The sequence below is a fragment of the Eublepharis macularius genome, chromosome 6 (assembly GCF_028583425.1).
Source record: "Eublepharis macularius isolate TG4126 chromosome 6, MPM_Emac_v1.0, whole genome shotgun sequence".
NCBI classification, from domain to species: Eukaryota; Metazoa; Chordata; class Lepidosauria; order Squamata; family Eublepharidae; genus Eublepharis; species Eublepharis macularius.
Window position 1 is genome coordinate 24,166,853 of NC_072795.1, and position 23,818 is coordinate 24,190,670.

General features: G+C 46.5%; 1 protein-coding gene across 1 annotated transcript in view; it reads right to left on the reverse strand.

Moving 5' to 3' along the window:
* LOC129332024 (multiple epidermal growth factor-like domains protein 6) overlaps window positions 1-23,818 on the reverse strand; it is a 293,959-nt gene that overhangs the window by 79,145 nt on the left and 190,996 nt on the right. Inside the window, 7 exon segments of the mRNA XM_054982775.1 lie at window positions 13-141; window positions 5,607-5,711; window positions 5,714-5,734; window positions 9,776-9,910; window positions 10,548-10,676; window positions 14,628-14,756; window positions 16,752-16,883. Of these exon segments, the coding sequence (XP_054838750.1) occupies window positions 13-141; window positions 5,607-5,711; window positions 5,714-5,734; window positions 9,776-9,910; window positions 10,548-10,676; window positions 14,628-14,756; window positions 16,752-16,883 (780 nt within the window).

The window sequence follows — 23,818 nt, forward strand, 5'->3', positions numbered from 1 at the left end:
GGAGAGAAATACCTCTCTCGCAAAAGGTTCCCAGCCAGCCAGCTGCACAATCGCAGGCTCCACTCACGGAGTCGCAGGCAGCTCCGTTCTTGCACTGACAGCTGGACTTACAGCTTGGGCCAAATGTTCCCTTGGGGCAACCTGCAGACACAGAACAACAACTGCACATGGGATCAAGCTGAGCCCAGGCTTGTGGATCAAGTCTGGGTGCTCCAATCAGTCTAAAAGCCAGTCCATTCGCACAAAATCAAGGAACGATGCTGGAATAAATGCCTGCAGGAACATTCTGAGAGCCAAGCTATGAGAGACGAATTACACTTGCCTGGCAAGTGAACAGACTCACGTGTATTCCTCCCTGTTCACTTGCCATTCACTTGCGCTCCACTTAAGTGAGTCTGTTCACTTGCCAGGCAAGTGTAATTCGTCACTTGTAGCTTAGCTCTGAGCTCTGCTGCACAGTAGAGGGCGCTCCAGAGCAATCGTGTCCACAGCCAGGATGGTCTTTCTAGTTCACAGACTGACTGAGGATGAGACAGAAGTGCCAAACTTTCTGGCCAAAAAAAGGAATCCCCAAGTAATGGGATGAAACCATCCAGATTCATCAACTTCCTAGGGCAGACCATCCTAACCAGCCCTTCCTCCTTGCAGAGGTTCTGAACACTTAGCTGCCACCTGACAGCTATGATGATTCTATGACTCACTTTGAATTTAGGCAGATCACGAGAGGGAGGGCACGAAGGGACGAGCCAGTGCAAGGCTCTTGCTGCCCCTTCTTACATGCCGATCACCACTTTGGGGTCAGGAAGAAATCTTCCTCCAGTCCAGGCTGTACTGGGGCCATGGATCCTGAAAGTGTTTTTTGCCTCCTCTGGGCATAGAGCTGTGGTCACTGGGGGAAGTGGGAGGGGGGAGGTAGCTGTGAATTTCCAGCATTGTGCAGGGGGGTTTGACTACATGACTGTTGGGAGTCCCTTCCTGCTCTACATTTCTATGTTTCTAATAATTTTAATAAAGCGCTTTGGAATTCCAAATACTAACCATTAGTATTGTAATTTTCATTCACTGGAATATATCATCAGTTAACTTCCATATTAAAAAAAATACAGATATGGAAAGGACGACTACTCGTATCTAATGAGGAGAGAAGAATGGGTATGTTCACCCACTCACAGTATTCTCACCCTAGTGCTACATCTGGCATGCAAATAAATGGTGAAATAAGAGCTTTTATTATTTTCATCAGATTAATGGTTGAAGGTCCACACAGGCAGACATAAACCAGGTGCCTGTGTGGGAGTTCTGGAAGCACGCCGACAGAGAACAGAACGTGGCCCTGGATGCCGGATGGAGCTTCCCCCAAGACTCAGCCTTCGTTTAGAAAAAAACAGGAGTTACAGTAGCAAGTTTAAATCTGCCTAGAAGACCCTTTAAAAGATGGAAGCTATGCTATTTTGAAAGGCAGTCTAGAAGTTCCTCCCTATACATGGACACAGGGAGAACTCAATCTCTTCTTCCAGATCATTTCCATGTGGCTGATGCTCTTCGGCATCCTTCTCAATGGCAACCACACTTTAAATACACATCAAGTGTATTTGTCCACATTCATTTACTTCTTTTATAGTGTGGAGTCACACCTTTCTAAGCATAAGGGTAGCTCTGCTTATAATTACACAGCTACAGCCTGCCTTTCTTTCATCATGAAACTCAAGGTGACACACACAGGGCTTTCCAACAGGCCTCTCATACAGGCAGTGACCAGATGCAAGCTAGCTTCGCTCCGGCATGGCGGCTGCAGCTTAGATTGTCCTGACTGGGGCTGCAGAGAGCCGCTGCAGGCCTCCTGACAGAGATTTCCTTTACCTCAATCTGGCTCAAACATCATTGGACAATAAATCACTTGACTTGTCAGGGTACCCCAAATTTTGTCCCCTTCGTGTCCCCCACTCCACTGGCTTGCCTCCAGCCATCACCTGGGACCATCTCTGCCCTCTTTTGGGGATGTGTTCCTGCACTCTCTTCTTCCTCTCCTTTGGCCACTAACTCCATTGCCTATTTTAGATCTTCATCTCCTTTGGGGGGGGGGCAGCAACACGTTTCTTTTTGGCAAGGTAAACTTTTTAAGATGCCACATACATTGATGCTTGTGTATGTATGTCTTGCATATGTATATAAATAATAAAACAATGAAATGAAACATAAATTTCATTTGACAGTCTATACCAGGAACAAGAGGAGGAGATATAAGGCATTTGAATGATCCTAACACAAAGTCCAAGCGCCAAAGTCCAAATCTGAAAATAAACTCTCTTCTGCAAGGGCAAAACATTCTAGTGTTCCGGAAATATGACTTTCCCCAAGTGAACTTCTCAATGTCATGAAGGATGTACCAGCTGGACCTTTTCCTAGATGTGTGGAATAGGAAAAACAGTTTCCTGCTTGTGGGTTCTAAGAACTCCCCACTCCTGGGCTTTGACATGGTTAGGGGCTTACTTAGTTCACAACGATTTCCGGTGTAGCCTGCTTCACAGATGCAGCTCCCAGTGACAGCATCACAACTTTCATTGCTGTTCTTGCAGTCACATGAGTTTCTGCAGAGTTGTCCCCAATAGCCAGGATCACAAGCTGTAGAAGAAAAGAACGGAGGATGCATTTTATGTAGGAAGCATCCAATGGAGTGACTCTACGAAGAAGGAAGCATTTTATGCAGGAAGCATTACATGGTGACTTTTATTTTGCTGTGATCTCCCAGTATAGACTTCATGGACTTAGGAGTCTATAAAATCAGTATCGACTCACACTGAAAACACGAAGGAGAAAAAAGTTAACAGTGGTAGGATGAGTTTGGGAGTCCCTGGAGATCACTGAGAGTCAACTGAGACTCAGGAGCAAGTGAGAGGTGCATTAGGAGAAAATTTGTCCCAAATAATTTCATTTTTGCTGTTCACTATGGAGAAGAGGAGGGTTGCTTTGCTTGTGTCTTGGTTGGCAGGATAATGAGTCAAAGGGCACAGCAAACACTGCTGGCCATTTACCTCTTAGGCAATTCAAAACAGAGTCTTTGTTATAATTTAGCTGGGATCAGGGCACTAATTTCCCCTGTATGCTTGTGCATTGTTATACACAACCATGTGCAAAAAATGACCAGCCTCCCAGAAGCATGGGCTTGCATTCTATCACTGCTCTCAGTCAACTCTGAAGCCTTCCTCCAACCTCTCTCAGAGCTCTCTCAGCCCCACCCACCTCACAGGGCGATTGTCATGAGGATAATAATAACACACTTTGTAAACCACTCTCAGTGGATATTAAGTTGCCCTGAATGGCGGAATATAAATCGAATGTTATTATGTTATTATAAGGAGTCTTTCACCAACAGAAGTGCCTCTTCCACTGAAGGAAGAGTCACTATTCTCAGCAGAAAAAATGGAGGGAGGCCTCAGACCTGGCTGTGTGGTGGTATACGCACCATGATTGCTACATTTCAGTCTCCCAGAGTAGAACTGGTGTCATTCACAGTGGGAAGTGATGTTGCTGTCCTTTTGTATCCTCCCCTTTCGAGTACTCTGAGATATACGTTACGCTGGTGTTTACGCTGGTGGCCTTCGGCTTCCATCTGAGCCGGAGAAGAGCTCCTCCCTCTCACTTCCACCTAATTATTTTTGCAGCAAGTACTGCTGCTCTTTCAACATGGAATGAGGGAAGTCTCTCTTCTCCGGAGTTACATTGGTAGTGTTAGAGCAAGATCTGGGTCCAGTGGCACTGTAAGGACCAACTAGATTTTCAGGTTATGAGCTTCCAAGAGTCAACACTCCCTTCATCAGTTAGAATAATCCTTCTAGGTGGTGGCAGCAGCTGGAGAATAGGAAGGAGGTCTCCATTTCCTTCTTCTGGGTGCTCTCCTCTTTTACCCCAGAATCCTGAACTTGGTTATGGCAGTATTTGAGGCATCAGTGGTCCTGGGAAATATAGTTCTTTCCCTCCTCAGCAGGGTATCTAGCAATCAGGGTGCTAGGAAGGAGGAAGAGGAGGGCACCAAGGAAAGGTAGTTCTTTCTTCTCTCTGACCTTGGTGCAGCCATGTGCTACCACCAACACATCTAGAGGGGATACAGAGGGACCGCGCTCACCTTCCATTCATCCTTATCACCTCTCCCTATTCTGTGTTGGAACAAGTAGGAACATCTGCAGTGCCATCCAAAGCACAGTCCACTGAAGTCATAGGGCTTATAAAGCTGCAAGATTGGTTGGATAACAAAGAGTTTTGGAGGGTTCAAATGCAGGGAGCTTGGGCCAAGGACTCAGAACTGAGAGATCACAGCGAGGATGAGAGACCCAAAGCAGTTTTGAGCAAGGGTGAGAAAGCCACAGAAATTATGAGCGAGGGTCAGAATGAAATCCATAGCAATTATGAGTGAGGGTGAGAAACCCATAGCAATTATGAGTGAGGATGAAAACTCATAGCAATTATGAGCAACCAGAGATCTTGGTGATGGGGGGTGGGGGTGGAATCTTTTCCCCCAAGACTCCTTCCACCATTGCCTGGCTTGGCTGGTGTCTTTGCAATTCAAAACTGAGGGACTTCGCTGATAACTATGGTTGAGTGTATACTTCGGGTTGCTGCTGTCTGATGTGTCAGATGGTGGCTTTGTTTTCTCCTAGTTCAACTATTCTCCAAATTGTTGTGATTTAAAGAAAAAAAAGAGAGAGAACCCTGAGAATGCCATCTAGAGTTCCTCAGAGGTAGAGCATAGGATAGCAAACAGGACAGGTAAGTAATCACAAATGGGTGCTATAGAACAAGCATACATTAACTAACTTGTTGTGACACATGCAATGCAGGGGAGTGCTGTGGCTCAGTGGAAGAGTCTCTGCCTTGCATCTACAAGGTCCCAAATTCAATCCCCAGCATGTCCAGTTTAAAAGGACCAAGAAGTCGGTGTCATGAAAGGCCTCTGCCTGGAGAGCCACCGCCAGTTTAAGGAGACAGTACTGACCTTGATGGTCCAACAGTCTGATTTGGTGTAAGAAGGTTTCATGTATGTTCAGACAGACATGACATAATCTTGTCTCTCCAACTGTTCTGATGTTAATCATTTGCGATGCATGGCACAGAATCTCACCTGACATTCATAGCCAAGCTTTAGGGGACTGCCATCCCAACCTAAGGCACTGAGAGGCCCTTGCTTGTGGAGACAAGCCTTTCCTCAAACATCAGGAATTAGCCTCGAACTAAGCTGCCTTGAAAATGTGTGTGTGTGTGTGTTTTGTAACCGGTTGTCAATCTGAGCACTGAAGGCTCGGAGGAACCAGTGCACAGTGACGGAATGAAGTTTGCCTATCGAGACTCTTCGCTTCACCGGCCATCACCCTCAGTACTGTAGACTTAAGATAATTAAGGATTATCACCAGCCAGGCTGCATAAAGCCATAAATACACAATTTCAGAAGCAATAAGATTAGCAGGTTGGGGCATACATACATACATATATATATATCAGGAAAGTTTAATTGCCTACAAAGCAGCCAAGCTGGTTCTTTAGGATTTCGATTCCGTCAGCTGAGATGGAAGGAAGAGGTGCCGATAATGGGGGGGGGGGGCGCTTTGACTTGCATTGCTTGCAGACATGGCCGATCCAACGTGGGGGACACACACATTCCCCCGTGATGGGGTTACACACAGCATTGCTATTACAGCTGCATTGCAGCAAGCAGTTTTTCCATGGTAACCAGCAGGACATGCTGGGAAAGAGGTAAACACGCAGCACTTGTCACTCAGATATCTTAACTTAAACAAAGGCATCTGCTTCACATGGGAGAGAACGTCTCTGATCACTGGCCAGTCCTTATGATCTGCAGGGATAGAAGGGAATGGGTGGGCATATCACCTATCCCATGACTACCCTCTGTTCCATGCACTGTGCAACTGAACTGCACCTTCCGGACCGATAACCCACTCATTACTCTGATGGTGCCATACCAGCCACTTTGCACAAGAATGGTATAGCATTGCATTTCCATGGTTTCAGTAGCATTTCAGTGGTTTTGGACTTGTGCACTTTTCTCTCTGTGTGTATTTATGAGAACTTACAATGCAATTCATTTATACTCCACTTTTTTTTTTTTGCCCGATATGGATTACAAAATGTTAAAAAATACAAAAAATGTAATTAAAAACATTTTTTTAGAACATTTGTTTGCTATCTTGCTTTGCTGACGGCAACTTATAACTAAAACAATAAAAGCAAGATAAGGAAAACAAGTCAATAAAACAAGCCAATATGAATAAAAATAATAAAAGTATCTAATTCTTAATACTTAGCAATGTTTTATATACCACTTTCAGTATTCATAGTGCTTCATGGACATCGTGCGTGCGTGTTATGTGCTGTCAAGTCACTTCCGACTTACGGTGCCCCTATGAATTAACAACCTCCAGAATATACTATCATAAACAGCTTTGCTTAGATCTTGCAAACTGAAGGACATGGCTTCCTTTATTAAGCAATCTCATTTTGGGCCTTCCTCTTTTCCTATTGCCTTTCACTTTTCCTAGCATTATTGTCTTTTCTACTGAGTCCTGTCTTCTCACAATGTAACCAAAGTAAAATAGCCTGTTTGGTCATGGACATTAGCCTGTTGCAATTCTTACAAGGATAGTGTAAAGTAGATCAGTATTATTATCTGAACATTGCAGAGAGAGGAGATAGTTGAGTCTGAGGCTGATTCCGCACATGTTGGATAATGCACTTCCAATCCTCTTTAGAGATCATTTGGAACTGAATTTTTCGAGTGTGAAACAAAAAATCCACTTCCAAACAATAGCTAAAGTGCATTGAAAGTGCATTATCCAATGTGTGTGGAATCAGCCTGAGTGTTCAGGACTGCCTAAGGCACCAATCTTGGCAACCAGGAACCTCTCAGATCCTAATTTCATCTCTGACTTATTTTGCTATATTAATAAGCCACTCTGATTTCTACTGATTTCTAAATGAAGTCCAATGACTTACAAGTGTTACAGTGTTCTCCAGTGTACCCTGATGGACATTCACATTTCCCAGTCACTTTGTTACACTGTCCTCCATTCTCACAGAGTTCACACGGGAACTGACAGTTCACACCCCAGAAACCATTAGGGCACTCTAGAAAAACAAAAAGAACAAGGAATCAGCACACGACCAATATAGGTATAGATCAATCTGTCTCCTACAGTGGTATTCACTCCATGGCTTGCAGTCACATTCACAATTATCAATCAAAAGAGCCACGTTTACTTACTGCTTTGGCATGAGGATTTCGCTTCAGGGAGGCTAGCAGCTTACCCGTTCCTCTAGAGGTGGCTGTTTCAAGGGGGGAACCAACTGCCAACTAAAAGCACCACTAGCCATGGGCCTTGCAGGCACCACATTGGGGAATGATGCTCAGAAGAACCACACGTGTCATGCCTCAAGAGCCGCATGTGGCTCCCAAGCACCTGAGTGAATCACACCGGTCTATTACATATTTATTCCATCCTTCTGTCAAGGAACTCGGGTGCTTTGCATCATCCACCTCCCCCATTTTCTCTTCACCACCATGGGAAGCAGGTTAGGCTGAGAGTGCACGACTGCTCTAAGTTCACCCAGCAAGCTTCACGGCTTAGTGGGTATTACCTGGGTCACCTAGAGGCTAGTCAGACACCTCCACATTCCCACTGGAGAGGGAAGAGGCCATCGTTTTTCATGCAGTTCCTGAATGAAGCCAATGTTTTGTTTTACCTTTTCTATGAAGTGGGCCTATTAACTTACAGCTCAAGAATTTCCTTGACTCAGTGGAAGGGTGCTGGCTTTGCATCCCCAACATCTCTACTTAAAACGATCAGGCTGGTGATGTGAAAGACTCCACCTGAGACGCTGGACAGTTGCTGCCAGTCAGAGTAGACAATACTAACCCTGACAGAACAAAAGGAATGAGGCAGTTTCATATGCTAAATTGGCCCTGACCCGACAACTGTTTACTTCTAATAAGTCCTACCCAGTTCAACTGGGTTTGCTTTCAAGTAAAAGTGCCTAGCTCTGCAGACTCAGAAGATCAACAGGTTCTCTGAACTTCCATGTGCTCAAGATTTTACCTCTTTCAGAGTTAAAATTTGGAACCCGTGATAATCCTGACAGTGTGTGCGTGCCAACAGGATGACATTTGGCACTCTGAAAATACGAACTGTCCAGCCTCTGGATCCCAAAGTGCTCCACTGCATGCCTCTGCCCTGTGCCACACGCTCAACCTGCCTGAGCCACACCCTGTTAAGAGACTAAGGCAAAGAATGCAGACTGCGCACCTAGGGTAACAAGGCCATCTGAGGCATTAGAAGACACCTGCAGCAGAAACTGCAAAACAAATTAAATACCCAGCTTTAGAAATAAGCCCTACTGACTCGTTCCATAGAAGCATGAACAATTATTAAAAGGATGTGGATGAACTATAAAACTGCCTTCGATCTCAGAGAAAAAAGGCAGACAGTAAGCAAACAATCAGGAAAGTCTGGACTGAAACTAATCCTAGCCTCACAGAAACAAACACATTTGGCAAAGCACAGTGTTTACACTGCTTTCGGAAAGAGATCATCTGGGAATTCTGCTAAAGTTTTCCCGGTCCTATCCTAGACGAGGTCCTGAAATTTCAACGTTCCGGCCCAACTTTGTTCTTTCCCCCATGTTCAATGATGTCCCACTCCAGGAGCCAACAGCAGCTCCCAATGCTGTAAGGCAGCGAAGTTCAGAACACGAGGTGGGCTGGCGGCTCAACTGCAAACCCGTAGGAATGCCTAATGAATTTGGTCCAAACTCAAAAAGGTTGAGGGGTTTGCATAGTTCAAGGTTGCCACGTGCCCAGAGGTCTTATTTCCATTGGCAGTTTGGCTTTTTAAAAAGAATCTATGTTCCTTATAATTTGGAAACTGAGGCTATATTCAGATGATACAACAAGCTGGTATTAAACTAGCATATGGACAAACCTGGCTTGTTGCTTAGACTCCAGCCCACCCCTCCTTCCTTGCTTCTTGCATAGAGAATCCCAATTAGAAACGGCTCCATTTTCCTGCGATGTGCAGATGGTGGCATGTGTGTTGACTGGAGTTAGGCCCTGCAACTAGGATTCTAATCCAGTTTTTAATGCAGTTTTAAAATGCCAGTGGGATGGGGGGGGTGGGGGCGGTAATTCCAAGTAACCCGGATACCTGCATTTGTATATCATGGTTACCTGGAGTCAGTTTGTAACCAGGATCCTCCACTCAAGAAGAGAGGCACGTGCACAAGTCAGGCAGCAGGTCATGTTCACACACATCCCCGTTTGGCGTCACCTTGTCCTGACACCAGAGAGGGGAATCATTTGCCAGCATTAAGGCTTTAGCAAAGAGTGGCTTGCATGCAGAAGCAGGACCTTTTGCAGAATGCTCAGACATGGTACTCGTCCTTGAACGCCCCCCGCCCCCACCCCAAGCTGGATTTCAATGCACGCATGCAAAGCCTGACAATCGTCTGTTTGGATTCTGCCCTTTCCCACCAAAGAGCTTATTGGCTCGATTTTTAAAAGGAAAGAGCTATACACATGTAGCCCCAATGCCTTCCACGGTAGGAGCTACGTTTTTTAAGGGCCACGCATCGCATGCACAGCTCTGGCACCTTTTGACGGATCAGAACCTTAAGAGGACATCCAACTTTACGAAGAATAGCAGTAACTAAGTCAAATATTGCATGATGAACCTGTGTGAAGAAAGGATCCCAACCAAACAGCAAGTTAACGTACCTTTTTGACACTTGTTTCCTTCATAACCTGGTTTACAGATGCATGAACCATTTCTGGGATCGCAATCCAAAGTGTTCTGTTTTAAGCACCAGCATTCTTCTGAGCATCCTGCTCCAAAGACCCATTTGGGACAAGCTATAGTCAGAATAGGGGAAACTATTAACATTATAACTAGGTTGATAGGACTCAATTACATTGCAGAGAGTCTAGACAAATTAATCAATGCCAGTCTAAAACTCCAGTGCAACCCAGAGAAAGTGATCAAGGGACAGTTTGATAGAAGGAAGGAAAGCAGTCTTATTCAGAATGCAGTCTTAGAAACAATGTCATAATTTCACATAAGAGAAAAAGATGTGCTGAGCACCAGAGGTTACGAACGTTTATAAAACAAGATTAATGGCTGCACGTGTGCATGAAAGCAGAGGGTTATACAGAGACATAAAGACAATAAACAATGTACGACAGCTTTGTGCATTAACTGCTGTTTTTTTGTGCATTACTGTGAATGTTATTGCTGAGGTTTTGTACATGGATTGCTATGTTTTCTGTGCATTATCATCAATGTCTTTGTACATTGTTTATTATTATTAAAGCACATGTGCAGCCATTAATTGTGTTTTATAAACGTTTATAACCTCTGGTGCTCAGCACATCTTTTTCTCTTCTCCTTGTAGAGGTTTCTCCTCTTCCTTTGTTTTTATCATTTCACATAAGCCATATCTCTCAGGTATTTAAGTATATTCCTTACATTGGTCAGAGTGATTTGACTTACTTAGGTGGCAAAAGCGGCCGTACAACCCGGGGTCACACAAACAGGCTCCATAAAATCTGTGGCAGTGTCCATTGTGAGCACAATTACATTTCTTGTTGCAGTGCTTCCCAAAACGTCCTTTGGGGCAACCTGACAGATATTGAGCGGGGCAGGGGAGAGAACGGAGGGTTGTAATGAACAATGGTACTGTTTTCTCTGTTTATATTACAAATATACTAACAGAGCACCATGGAAGATCCATCTATTGCTGGCAGTTCTGTGAAATGTGATCACTTTCCGCACACCCTGTGCACACCCTTTCCAGTGTGCTACATTTGATTAGAAACAAAGAGACCTGGATTCAAATCTCTCCTTGGCTACGAAGCTCATTAACTGATCTTTGGCAAGTTGTCCTCTTTCATTAGGCCCAACCTACCTCGCAGGGTTGCAGTGAGGATAAAATAAAGGAGGAGTAACCCATATGTGCTGTTCTGAACTCCATGAAGGAAGGGTGGGCTACGAATTCAAAGGAGAAAAATACATTTATGTTGGTTCCGCTGCTCACAACGTGGGTGGCAAATGTCTGGGACCTCAGGACCTACTACTACATACTGGACAGTCTTTTCTGCTGTACCCATCTTTAGGGAGCTTATCCAGGAAGGGATATGCTGGAGAGGGATGCTAAGAGTGCCGTAGCCAGGCACTGGGAGATGAACTGCTACCAGGCAAATTTGCAGGGACATTTAGCATGGAGATCCTTTAGGGACTATGTGCCTGATATCCATTTATTCTGGATACGGGCCTTTTTGAACGGGTGGAGCTTGGGATACGTGCATGCAGCATCAAGTGCTTGCAGGGCAACTTCTCTACTATTAATTCCACTGCTTTGTTTTAAATGGATCTGGCTCTTTTTTTGCCAACATACCTCGCCAGCTATTAATAGGTGGCATTTTAGCGATCTTACAAATATATTATAGAGTAGAAATAGCATATGGTAGTTGGTCTTCCAGAACAAAGCTTGTAAATCATGAACTATATATTGTTTTGGTTTTTGTGGGTTTTCCAGGCTGTATTGCCGTGGTCTTGGCATTGTCGTTCCTGACGTTTCGCCAGCAGCTGTGGCTGGCATCTTCAGAGGTGTAGCACCAAAAGACAGAGATCTCTCAGTGTCACAGATCTCTCACTGTGACACTGAGAGATCTCTGTCTTTTGGTGCTACACCTCTGAAGATGCCAGCCACAGCTGCTGGCGAAACGTCAGGAACGACAATGCCAAGACCACGGCAATACAGCCCGGAAAACCCACAACAACCATCGTTCTCCGGCCATGAAAGCCTTCGACAATATATATTGTTTTCTCCACCTGATACTGCATTATAAATGTATATTTACTTTTAGAAGCAATACCATTTTTAGAGACCACTGAAGAAGTGTTGGGTTGAAATGTGCTTAGTCCACATGATTGTTTATCTAAAAATTTTCTTAGCTTATGATATTTTATTTTTGAACTTAAGTAGGGGACCCACAAGAACTTGCAGGGGGCATCTCACTTCCCCACCCCCCACTATTTTCTTTCCGTACACTGGAAGTCCCTACAGCATCTCACCTTTTCCTTTTCCCTTCTGACTCTCCCACTCACTGACCAACGTGCCTATATCTCTCCCAGTCTTCTGTTTTCTCTGCATCCCTACCCCTGGCAGCCTCTTCCTGGGAAGTCTGGCCAATTTTTTCAGTGCTGACTGTGAGGCCATGCCCGGTTGTGCGTTGGGAACCCACAACAAGTATTGGCAGGGCACATGCCATTTCCCTTGTACCCCCCCTCCCCATACTATTCCCTCTTTCCATCTTCCTGGCAGCCACCATATTCTCAAATTTCCCTGCTCCCTTCCTTCCCACCCACCCACTCATCTTTTATCTGTCCATCACTTATATGTATCATTTATTTGTTTCATTTATACTCTGCTTTTCTCTAAAACAGCTACCCAAAGCAGCTTACATCATTTCCAACTCCACTTTATCCTCCCAACAATCCTGTGAGGTAGGTGGGGAAGAGACTGTGTGACTGGCCCAGAATTACCCAGTGAGCTTTCACATCAGAGTGGAGATTTGAACCTGGGTCTCCCAGATCGTAGTTTGAAACTCTAACCGCCACACTGGATTTTGTGACTGCTGTTGAACAGTAACAAGTAGGTGGGTCTGGGTAAGTCATGCAAGCTGCATGATAGCAAATTGCCTGGTGGCTACTGCCCGACCTGATCCCAAAGAGGGAATCCTCCCTCAAAGGCCAAAACAGCCCTGGAAAGGGCCCTGCCCCCTTCTCCTGCCTTTTCCTGACTGAAAAAACGGCTTGAATACTATTGTGGTTGCTAAGCAACTGCCACTGAGGGCATCTGTTTGTTAGAACAACAGGCATTTTTTATCATTTTGGGGTTTTTTAACCCCTACCTCACATATATTTTTCTTAGAAGTCAGATTTTCCTGAAAACCTGGAGCTTTTCTCAGGTTTGTAGAAAGATTTGCCTTGCCTGTCCATGGCCCAGTCTCTGTATTTAGGTATCCGCAGATGGGGCCATGCTGAGAATTAGATATATTTGTCACAAGTCCTTTATCAGGAAGTGGCACATGCGATATCTCACAATAAATATACACAGGAGCACCCTCTGCAATTGTTTTAGTGCAGTAGCATAAATCCCCACATGGTTCTCACCCCAATATGGGCAGCTGTTCACCACAAACATTTAATCATCTCTAAGAAGCCCTTTGGTCCCTAATGATCTTTATCAGCCATTCCCACCACATTCTAACAACCCACCTCTCCCTCCAATACAACTTAAAGATTTTAATTTCTTTTTCAAAGAGAGACATTTGATTCTATAGTGAGCCAAATTTGACTCTAGAACCATAAATGGCAGACTTCTGCTCTGGAGGCATTTATTTATTTATTTGATTTATACCCCGCCCTCCCCACAGTTGGGCTCAGGGCAGCTAACATTAAAAAATGCATTAAAAGTTACAAAACCATAAAATCAATAATAATTTTTTTTAAAAGTCATTAAAATAGTCCAGGACCAGGTTATTTAAACAAATATTGGGAGTCTGTATATGGGCATAGCAGATGGCCGAGGGCAGCCTCAGAAAAAGTGGTGGTCTTAGATGGAAAAAGGAGGACACCCGCTGGCACTCAGCCAAAGGCCCGGCAGAACATCTGTTTTACAGGCCCTGCAGAACTGTAACAGGTCCTGCAGGGCCCGGATTTCCAGCAGGAGAACGTTCCACCAGGCCGGAGCCAGGGCAGGAAAAGTCCTGGCCCTGGTGGAGGCCAGACGCATGTCCTTCGGGCCAGGGACCACCAGGAGTTGCTTGTCTGCAGAGCACAACACCCTGCAGGGGACCTTAATGGAAGAGGCGGTCCCACAGGTATGGAGGTACCAGTCCATGAAGGGCTTTAAATACCAAGGTTAACACCGTGAACAGGATCTGGAACTCCACTGAGAGCCAGTGCAGCTGGCACAGCACAGGATGAATGTGTGCTCGGATTGGCGTTCCGGTAAGGATGCGTGCCGCTGCATTCTGGACCAGCTGTAACTTCCGGGTCAGGCCCAAGGGCAGCCCAGCATACAGTGAGTTGCAGTAGTCTAGCCTGGAGGTGACCATTGCATAGATTATTGTGGCCAGGTCCCGGGGCAAAAGACAGGGCGCCAGTTGCCTGGCCTGTCGAAGATGAAAAAAGGCAGACCTGGCAACAGTCATGACCCGGGCCTCGGCTGAAAGTGTGGCATCTAAGGTCACACCCAGGCTCCTCACCATCAACGAAGGTTTCAATTGTACCCTGTTGAGGACTGGGAGCCATATATGGGCATAGCAGCCCATCGAGGATCACTGGGATCATTATACAAAACCATCTGAAGAAATCAGTTGCCTAAACTCCAGTGTCCAGATCCAATCTTTCCCAGAAAGATTGTTTCAAACCCCAGAATGGACTGTTGTGTCTATTTTATACTGACAGAGGCTTTATATTACACATCAATGCCAATTAAAATAAGACAATGGCCTAAACCACAGGCAATAATAAGGTGGCCAAGATAAACAATAAAATTCTGACCGTCTTCACAAAACTTTCCATTAATTCCTGGTGGGCAATGACAGTCCCCTGTCGCAGGGTCGCAGGAACCTCCGTTCTGACACTTGCAGAGGCTGCGACAATCTTTCCCGTAGGTCCCCACGGAGCAGGCTGCAATGAAAGGGTAGAAGATGAACGAGCAAAGCAATCTTTCACCTGCATTAGGGATGAAGAGAAATTATGTTTCTGCTATTGTGCTGGAGTGAGATGGAGCTATTAGGGAACGGTTTTACACAAACAGCCCGCATGCAAGGCTGAGCTGGAGCAGATCCTGTAGACAACAATATTTATTTGTTTGCTACTGAGCGCTGTAGTGAATTGCAATGCATCACACCAGTGTAACTATGTGCTATAAAGAGTGTGGGTTGGATGCTGTGAATACATTCAGCTAATGGTGGTCATTTCACACAGCAGAAGGAGCCATTTCAAGATGCAAGAAGTGGAACAGATTGACAGGATCCAATTCTGGGTCCTTCCTGGGTGCGTGGGAAGTGGTTGGTGGCAGCAACTACCTTCTTTTACCAGCTTCATCTGCCCTGGTTTCATCTAGATTAGATTGCTGCAATGCTCTCTACATGGGGTTGCCCATTTGGAAACTTCAACTGGTGCAGAATGCTGCAGCCAGGGTTTTAACCGGAGTGGGTCATATGGCCAATCTACACTGGCTCCCAATTTGTTTCTGGCTGTAATTCAGGGTGCTGCTGTTGACTTTCAAAGCCCTTTATGGTTTGGGACCAATATACATGAAGCACCGCCTAGTCCTTTATAAACCTACCTGACCACTGTGGTCATCTTCTGAGGCCCTGCTTCAGGTTCCCTCACTTTCTGAGATTAGGCAGATGACAATCCAGGAGAAGGCCTTCTTGGTCACGGCACTAAAACTCTGGAACTCTCTCCCCAGGGAGATTTGTCTATCCCCTTCTGTCGTTACTTTCTGCCTGCGGGTGAAGTCTTTTTTGTTTCGTTCGGCATTCCTTCAGCGATCCCTCCTTTGTGCCCAATGTCTTGTTTTTATTGTTTTTATTGTTGTTATGTTGTTTGTTTTTAGCTCTTGTTTAACTGTTGTTACTGTTTTGGTTGGTTTTAATCATTTTAAAATGTGATTTTTTATTATGTATGTTTCTATTTGTTAGCTGCCCCGGTGGCCCTTACGAGAGCAGAAAGGCGGGATATAAATTTTGTTCAATAAATAAGTAATTCCCTTCTCTGCTTGCCTTCTCCCTCACAGCCCCAGGCCCCTAGTATCGCTACTGCTTGCTCACTCAAAAGGAACCCGGTTGAGTGGCAAGGAACACTAGCTGATCCCCACCTAGGTTGCTGACATGCCATGGTGGTCTGGAGGAGCAAGCCTGTAGATGAGGACAGGTTTTTGCCACAGCCCAAAGAAAGAAGGAAGGCAGCAGCCACTCCCAGAACATGTTTGTCGAGGTAGTAGTGGGTTTCCCCAGGGCCTGGGCCATTGTCAGTTCCTGAAGATCTGGCATCCTAACATCAGGTCTGATGTCCTAATACATAGCTGGTGGGTTGCATTCAGCATGGTGGGTCATACTGTGCAAACCTGTGTTAGACTGCATTCACGCATCACAGCGGACTGTGCAATCAATATACCATAGCAATCATTTGCACCTGGAGTGTCTTGTCTGCACTGGAAAATCCAGCTGAGAATGATTGCTATAGCACAACAACAGCACAATGCAACTTTACGCACAGTTACCCTCTTCTAAGCCCACTGAGTTCAAGGGGTTTAACTCTGCTGAGGACTGCACTGACAAAGCATGTTAAAACAGGGACAAGGGTTATTCCACACTGATACAAATGTTAATACACATTGATGGGCAAGGTGACCAAATGAAAAGGAGCAAGAGACACTGATGAGTTTTGATTTTTTTCTTTTACGAACTCCACTCCAAGGAGCACTAAAATATACAGGCACAGCCTTACACTGGCCATTAAATGTATAAACAATTATTAGACAAAGTAAAGGATTTTGCTCCCTTGCCACTAAAAGACTCACAGGGCTAGAGGTCACCCCCATTAACATTTTAAGCGCAGCTATGCAAGAACAGCAGATAGGCTGGGGAATGTTGCCAAATGTCCAATACTTACTTTCATTACAGATAACGCCAGTCCAACCAGGTGGGCAGTCACAGCTGCTGTTTTCACTGCTGCATTTCCCTCTGTTCATACAATCAGAACAGCTTAAGCTGCAGTCACTGCCAAATGTGTTATCCAGGCAAACTGGAATGAAAAAAGCACATCGTTGGACTTGGACTTCCAGATTCAGTGTCCTCCATTCATACAATGGAGTCGGGGACGATTTCTTATTTATTGGCAGATACTATTCTGAAAATAACGGTCTCAGTGGCGAAATTTCTGTCAATAATAATTTCACTGAAATGCAAAATCAGTTTGAAATAAGTTTTAGGTGAGACTCAGCACTGTCATCTCTATTTAGATATAGTCAAGTTTTATTTTTCTTATATTTAAATGCTGAATTTTAATTATATGACCCATTTTTATCTATTTTATAAAATATCCTATTTATCATATATTTTTATCTTATAGATCCTGTACTTTTAAGCTGTTGTTATTTAGTAATTGCATATTTGTACTTGATTTTAACTGTATTAAATTATGCTTCAGGCCTATGGCCATATAAGCAGAACAAATGATGGCCATTTCCACACGGCTTACCTTATTCTGCAAAATAGCGAAATCTCGCGAGAAGACGCTGTTATCATGTCTTCTTGCAAGATTTCATGCGAGATTTCTCTATTTTGCAGAATAAAGTAAGCCATGTGGAAACAACCGATGATGATGATACAATATTCGTGTGTGTATGTAAAGCGCCAGTAAGTTGTAGCCAACTTATGGTGACCCCATAAGGTTTTCAAGGCGTGAGACAAACAGAGGTGGTTTGCCATTGCCTGCCTCTGTGTAGTGAGTCTGGACTTCCTTGGTTAGTTGGTTAGTCTTAAGGGTGCTACTGGACCCCTTACTATTTTGCAACTACAGAATAACATGGCTAACTCCTCTGGATCTATGGACTTCCTTGATGAGCTCCTATTCATGGACTAACCAGGACTGACCCTGCTTAGCTTCCAAAACCTAACAAGATCAGGCTAGCCAGGGCCATCCAGGCCAGGGCTCATATGATATTTATATTGGTCTTTATAAAAGAACCCATCTGCAAGTTGAATGACTGTGAGGGAAGGAAGAGCGGGTATGAGTGTCCTGGCTCTGCCCCCCAATCTCTGTGCAACTGGCACATCAAATGCATGGAACGAATGCGAAGAGAAAGTGTCTATGCATAACGCTTCCTCCCCGTGATCAGTGATGCAGCTTTCACAACACTGCCAATTACAATGAGCAGGACAGACACTTCCTCCACCCATTTGCTCCAAGCAGAAGACTTCGTGATTGTACAGAGGCAGGGAACTGGGAGAGCATGCTTGCTTGTACTCACTCTCCCTCCCTGCACAGGCCATCAGTGCCTGGACAAGTCATCTTGACTGGGCTACTGCATTGTGCTTTCTCCTTACTACAGACAATTACTTATAGCAGTCCAAAATCAACAGCCCAGAATAGACGCGGCAGGGGGATAGAGAGCCAAGCTACAAGTGACGTCTTACACAGGTTGGACACTTGTCAGCTTACCTCAAGTTTTGATGGGAAATGTAGGCGTCCTGGTTTTACAGACTGGCTCTCCATTACAGCTGCAAGACCAGGATGCCTACACTTCCCATCAAAACTTGAGGGAAGCTGACAAGTGTCCAACCTGTGGCAGGCGTCACTTGTAGCTTAGCTCAGAGAGTCTATGAAGACAGAGACAAGCTTGTTTGGGATAAAATGACTAGCTACAATCTGGTTCACAAACCAAAGGTAGGGCAAAATTGCAGTTGCCTGCAATCACTAGTAGTTTGGATCTACCTCTCAAATAGCCCTTACAGAATGTTAAACGAAGATGAAGAGACAACTGGTGCAGAAGAAAAAGATTCTTTAATAATTGTACAATCCCTACGCATTTTGCATGCAGCTTCATCAGGGGGAATCTTCCAGATTCTTTTTAGTTCTGTTCCTGTATACGCACTTTAGCAGAGGGGTGGTACAATTTCTTCTGCACCATCTCTTCATTTTCATTTTACTGTGGTGCACCCCCCCTCACCCCTTTATCATTCCTTACAGAATGTGGCCTAAGTGACTGTAGATCATTGAGTGATATTCCAAAACATAAACACATCAACAAATAAAAATCCATGAGGATATGTGGATACTTTTTCTCTATATATCAGTGTGAAATGTAAAGTTCCCTTTTCTCACTTTCACAGTAATCCTGCATACAAACTGTTCCTGGGTTCTCACCCTTTCTCAAACTTTTCCCCTTCCTACAGCTCCCGGCCATCAGCTACTGAGCAAAAGGTCACTCCTTTCCAGCCTCACATCCTGCTTCCACAGCGAAAGTGATTCTTCACCATTCCACATTTTTCCATACTCTTGCCCTTCCCACTTTTTAAGCTTAGTGTCATCCTTCTAGCCAGGGCTTTTTTTTTCCTGGGAAAAGAGGTGGTGGAACTCAGTGATGGAACTCAGGACTGCACAATGATGTCACTTTGGGTCAGCTGGAACAAGGGGGGAGATTTGTAAAGTTTTAATCACCCTTGGCAAAAATGGTCACATGGCTGGTGGCCCCACCCCCTGATCTCCAGACAGAGGGGAGTTTAGATTGCCCTCTGCGCCACTGTGTGGAGGGCAATCTAAACTCCCCTCTGTCTGGAGATCAGGCGGCGGGGCCACTGGCCATGTGACCATTTTCAAGTGGTACCGGAACTCCGTTCCACCGCATTCCTGCTGAAAAAAAGCCCTGCTTCTAGCTGTCAGGTCCAGTGTATATCTAAACTGTACTGACTCCATTTTCTAATGCTTCTAGTGTTTAAGTGCTTTCTTCCCAGGTGCACCAGTTCCCAGGCAGCATTCCCACCGGAGGCGACTGTTTTGTCTAACACCGTTCCACCAAGCATTGGCCTTGAAGGAGAGCAGCTTCCCAGGACTGAGAGATGTTGTTTTGAGAACTGTGGGGGGAGGCAAATCCAGATGGGTATTGTTACTTTGTACCTCATGCTTTGCCCTTCATTGGTAACAATGACTGTGTACCATCCTGAGTCTCCTATTCAGGACTGTGGACTATAATGGACCTTTTCTGCAGTAAAGTTTCCTTATTCAATCAATGGACTCCTGTTTGCTTTTGAAAGGGAACCTGTAGGAAGAGCCTTATCTAGCCACAAGCTGACATTTTGTTACCAATCATGCCTGAGTCGGGCCCAGCGGAATCCAAGGGAATCCCGGACAAGGATCCCTTGTTTGATCCGTATGCGTCCCCCGACAGTCAAACAGCGCAACCCCAAGAACCTCAAGAACTGGTGTCGGTCGGGGCCGGAGCTTCGACCTCCACACCGCCTCTCATCGACCTCGGCGGTGAGGGGACCAGGCCGAAGGCTACCGCTCTCCCCTTGATCTCGTTACCCACCCCGTCGGAGTGGGGAGCCAGACCCCGAGAAACGCGAGAGCGCCGGGCCGGAGGACTACATCCTAGAGTTTCGATGGACGGGCGCCGAAGCCTAGGAACTGTCCCTGAGCTGGATAGCAGCCAACCGTGGCTGTTTTGGAACAGGACGACCGAACGTACGGACGGGAATACATCCCACCGCGGCGCCCTGAGTTGGGATTATTCGGAACTTGCTCCATGGAAAGAACCAACGGAAGTTCCTGAACAAAGTTGGGTGCAGATGCAAAGTCGCACCCATGCTGTAGATTCCGGGATCTCGGCAGTGACGGGTCTAGCCAAAGGAATTTTAGCAGCGAGATCGAGAGTCGATCAAGGAGATCCTCCGCCTTGGGAGCCGTTTTCCCCGGTGAGTACAACTGAGGGAGATTCCGCTACGGGGCAACCGGGTCCAAGCCGAATGCAACAGTTGGAAGCTAGACTGATTGACATGGAGGAAAGTTTGGCTCATGCCATCCACCTAATCTCAGCGATGGGGGCAGGAGAGAGGCTTTCACCTGAAGAAATGGCTGTACAAATAGCCACCCTCCAAAGCGTTATGTCCTATCCAGTGGAGGACGTTGGAGAACCGGGGGAAACGCCCGAGGAACCCCCTAGATTAGACGAAATTCCGCCTAGCGGGGATACTCCAGCTGAGGCACCCGGAGAGACTCCAACGGAAACCCCTAAATCAGACGGGGATACACCTGCCGAGGAGACTCCAGCTGAGCGGCCTGGAGAGGGGGAAGAAGGACCAACCCGTCCAACCGAGACGACGGTGATACCCCCTCCTGCTTCTACAACGACGGTACGGCCGACTCAGACGGAAGAGCCTCCGGCTCCTCCTGGGGAGGAATTGCCACAACAACCACGAGAAGCGGTCCCCATTCAACTAACCCCGAGGGACGGCCTACCGGCACCTCAAGATCAGCCTCTGCTTCCCAGGATCACGGCGTCGGGAGGGGCAAGCCCGCGCGACCCACCACCCATCAGACCTTCGCCGCTGCGGCCCCTTCCCCTTCGACCGCAGTTAACCCCGTTGCAGCAACCGATACGTTTGCCACTTGATCAACCCGTGTTACCACCTCCGAACCAACCGGTGGGACCTACACCACTACGACCCCACCAACCCATCCCTCAGCGGCCGGTCATTACTCAGCCGCACAGGCCACCTCCACCTCAACCGCTACTGCCAGCACCTCCTGTATTGCCACCACAAGCCCGACCGAGATTGCAGCCGCCTGTCCGACCACGACTGCAGCCACCGGCCCAGCCGAGAGCACCACCGCCAGCCCAGCCGAGACCGCCACCCCCGGCTCAACCGGTGAGGCCGCCGCCAGCACCGCTACCACAACCGGGTCCCCCCATACCTCAAGTGCCATTGATGCTTCCGACGGACTTCTACCCAGCACCAGCTCCGAGGCAAGACCTCCCGATGGGTTGGGTGAAACTGGAAGCTACTTTTGATGGAGATCCCTCCAAACTGGGATTTTTCTTAGTGCAAGTGGTGCAATTCTTCAACCGGTGGGGACACCTCTTCGGCAGCGAGGCCAGTCAAATTGAACATCTCGGCTCCCGCTTACAAGGCAAAGCAGCGGACTGGTATGTAGGACTATACAATATCGGGGCCCCGGAACTCGATACTCTCCAGGGGTTGGTGGATGCTATCCGAGCGCAATATGAAGACCCCTTAGAGGAAACCAGGGCCCGAACAGAATTGCAAGCCCTTAAACAGGGCAGTATGTCGGCGAGAGACTATATTACGAAATTCCGACAATTGGCCGCCAAATGCCCTAGGTGTGAGGAGTCCACCAAAATCATTCTGTTCAAGCAAGGACTAAACCCGAGACTTTTGGACAGAGCCCTCATGCAGGACAATCCCCCTACGTTGTTAGGTTGGATCCAACTTGCATGCGAAGTTGAGAATCGCATTTTGGAAGTCCGTTTGGTTGAACAACAACAACAAACGGGACAAAGAAGACCCTTGACTTTACAGAAGGGAGGACGGGGAGCTGGGTACGCCACCCGTGGAGCGAGAGATGCTAGATGGCAACAAGGGCTGTGTTTGCAATGCGGACAAGCCGGTCACTTTGCAGCACAATGCCCCTACCGGCCTGTGCAAAGACCTCCGCTTCAACTACGGCGCTCAACCCTTGCTCCATTTCCTACTCTCCAACGCCCGATTCCCGCGCCACGCGCGAACAGAGGCCGCGGCGCTTCCCAAAGGCCCGCCTCAGAGAGAGGACTGGAAGCGGAAGAAGTTATGGAATACGACCCCGCTTCCCCAAACGCAGAAGTCAATCCAGAAAGCCCCCAGTCGGGAAACGAGATGGATCTGTCGTAAGAGGGCCCAAACGACAGATCCACCCCAAGCCCGTCCCTGCACGGAACCGGCCGCCTGGGTCCATCTTATTCATGCCAGTAACTCTAATCAACCCAGAGAGAAAAATGCACATCCGAGTGCAAGCCCTTATCGACTCGGGCTGTTCGAGAGACATCATCGCCCCAGCTCTAGTCAATGGACTAGTCTTACCAACTCGGGAATTACAAAATCCAGTAATCTTTGAACAAATGGATGGCACCAATATGAACCCCGTTACCACTGAGACCATCCCAGTGATCACAGGCATGGGACAACATTGGGAAAAGAGGTCTTTTGTCATCAGCTCCACTGCCAAATACCCGTTAATTCTAGGCAAGTGGCTATGTGATCACAATCCCTACATAGACTGGGCACAAGGATGTATCACCTTCAGTCATGCCAACTGCAAAAATCACCGTTGGAACCAAAACTGGGGCAATGATCCAACTCATACTGAAAAGGCCCTTCTTACTCAAGAAGAAATCAACCAAATACCCGAACCGTATTGGCCTTTTCTAAACGCTTTTTCCGAGGAGGAAGCTGATACTCTACCCCCGCACCGACGAACGGACTGTGCGGTGGAAATTTTACCCGGAGCCTCACTGCCCAAAGGACGACTCTATCCCATGAGTCTCCATGAACGAGAAGAGCTCCGGAAATTCATCGACACCAACCTCCAACGAGGGTTCATCCGCCCAGCCAACAGCCCCCACGCCGCTCCGGTTCTCTTCGTGAAAAAGAAGGATGGGGGACTACGACTGTGCACGGACTTTCGAGGACTTAATGCAGTGTCCACCAACAACGCCTATCCTATACCACTCATCCGAGACCTTCTCAACGTCGTGGCCCAAGGTAAGATCTTTACAAAATTAGACTTAAAAGATGCTTACTTCCACGTCCGTATCAAGGCAGGGGATGAGTGGAAAACAGCATTTAATACGCCCCTCGGACAATATGAATACCTAGTTATGCCTTTTGGATTGACGGGAGCCCCGTCTGTATTTATGTCCATGATAAACGAAGTTCTGCACGAATTTCTGTACAAAGGGGTGGTGGTGTACCTTGATGATGTCTTAATTTATTCAGACACAGAGGAAGAACATATTCAAATGGTACAAAAGGTCCTGGCCACCTTGATGAATAATAAACTACCCATCAAGTTGTCCAAATGTGAATTCCATAAAACCGAACTCACTTACCTTGGGTATTGCATCTCCCAAGAGGGTTTAAAAATGGATCCAACCAAAATACAAGCAATTCAAGAATGGCAAA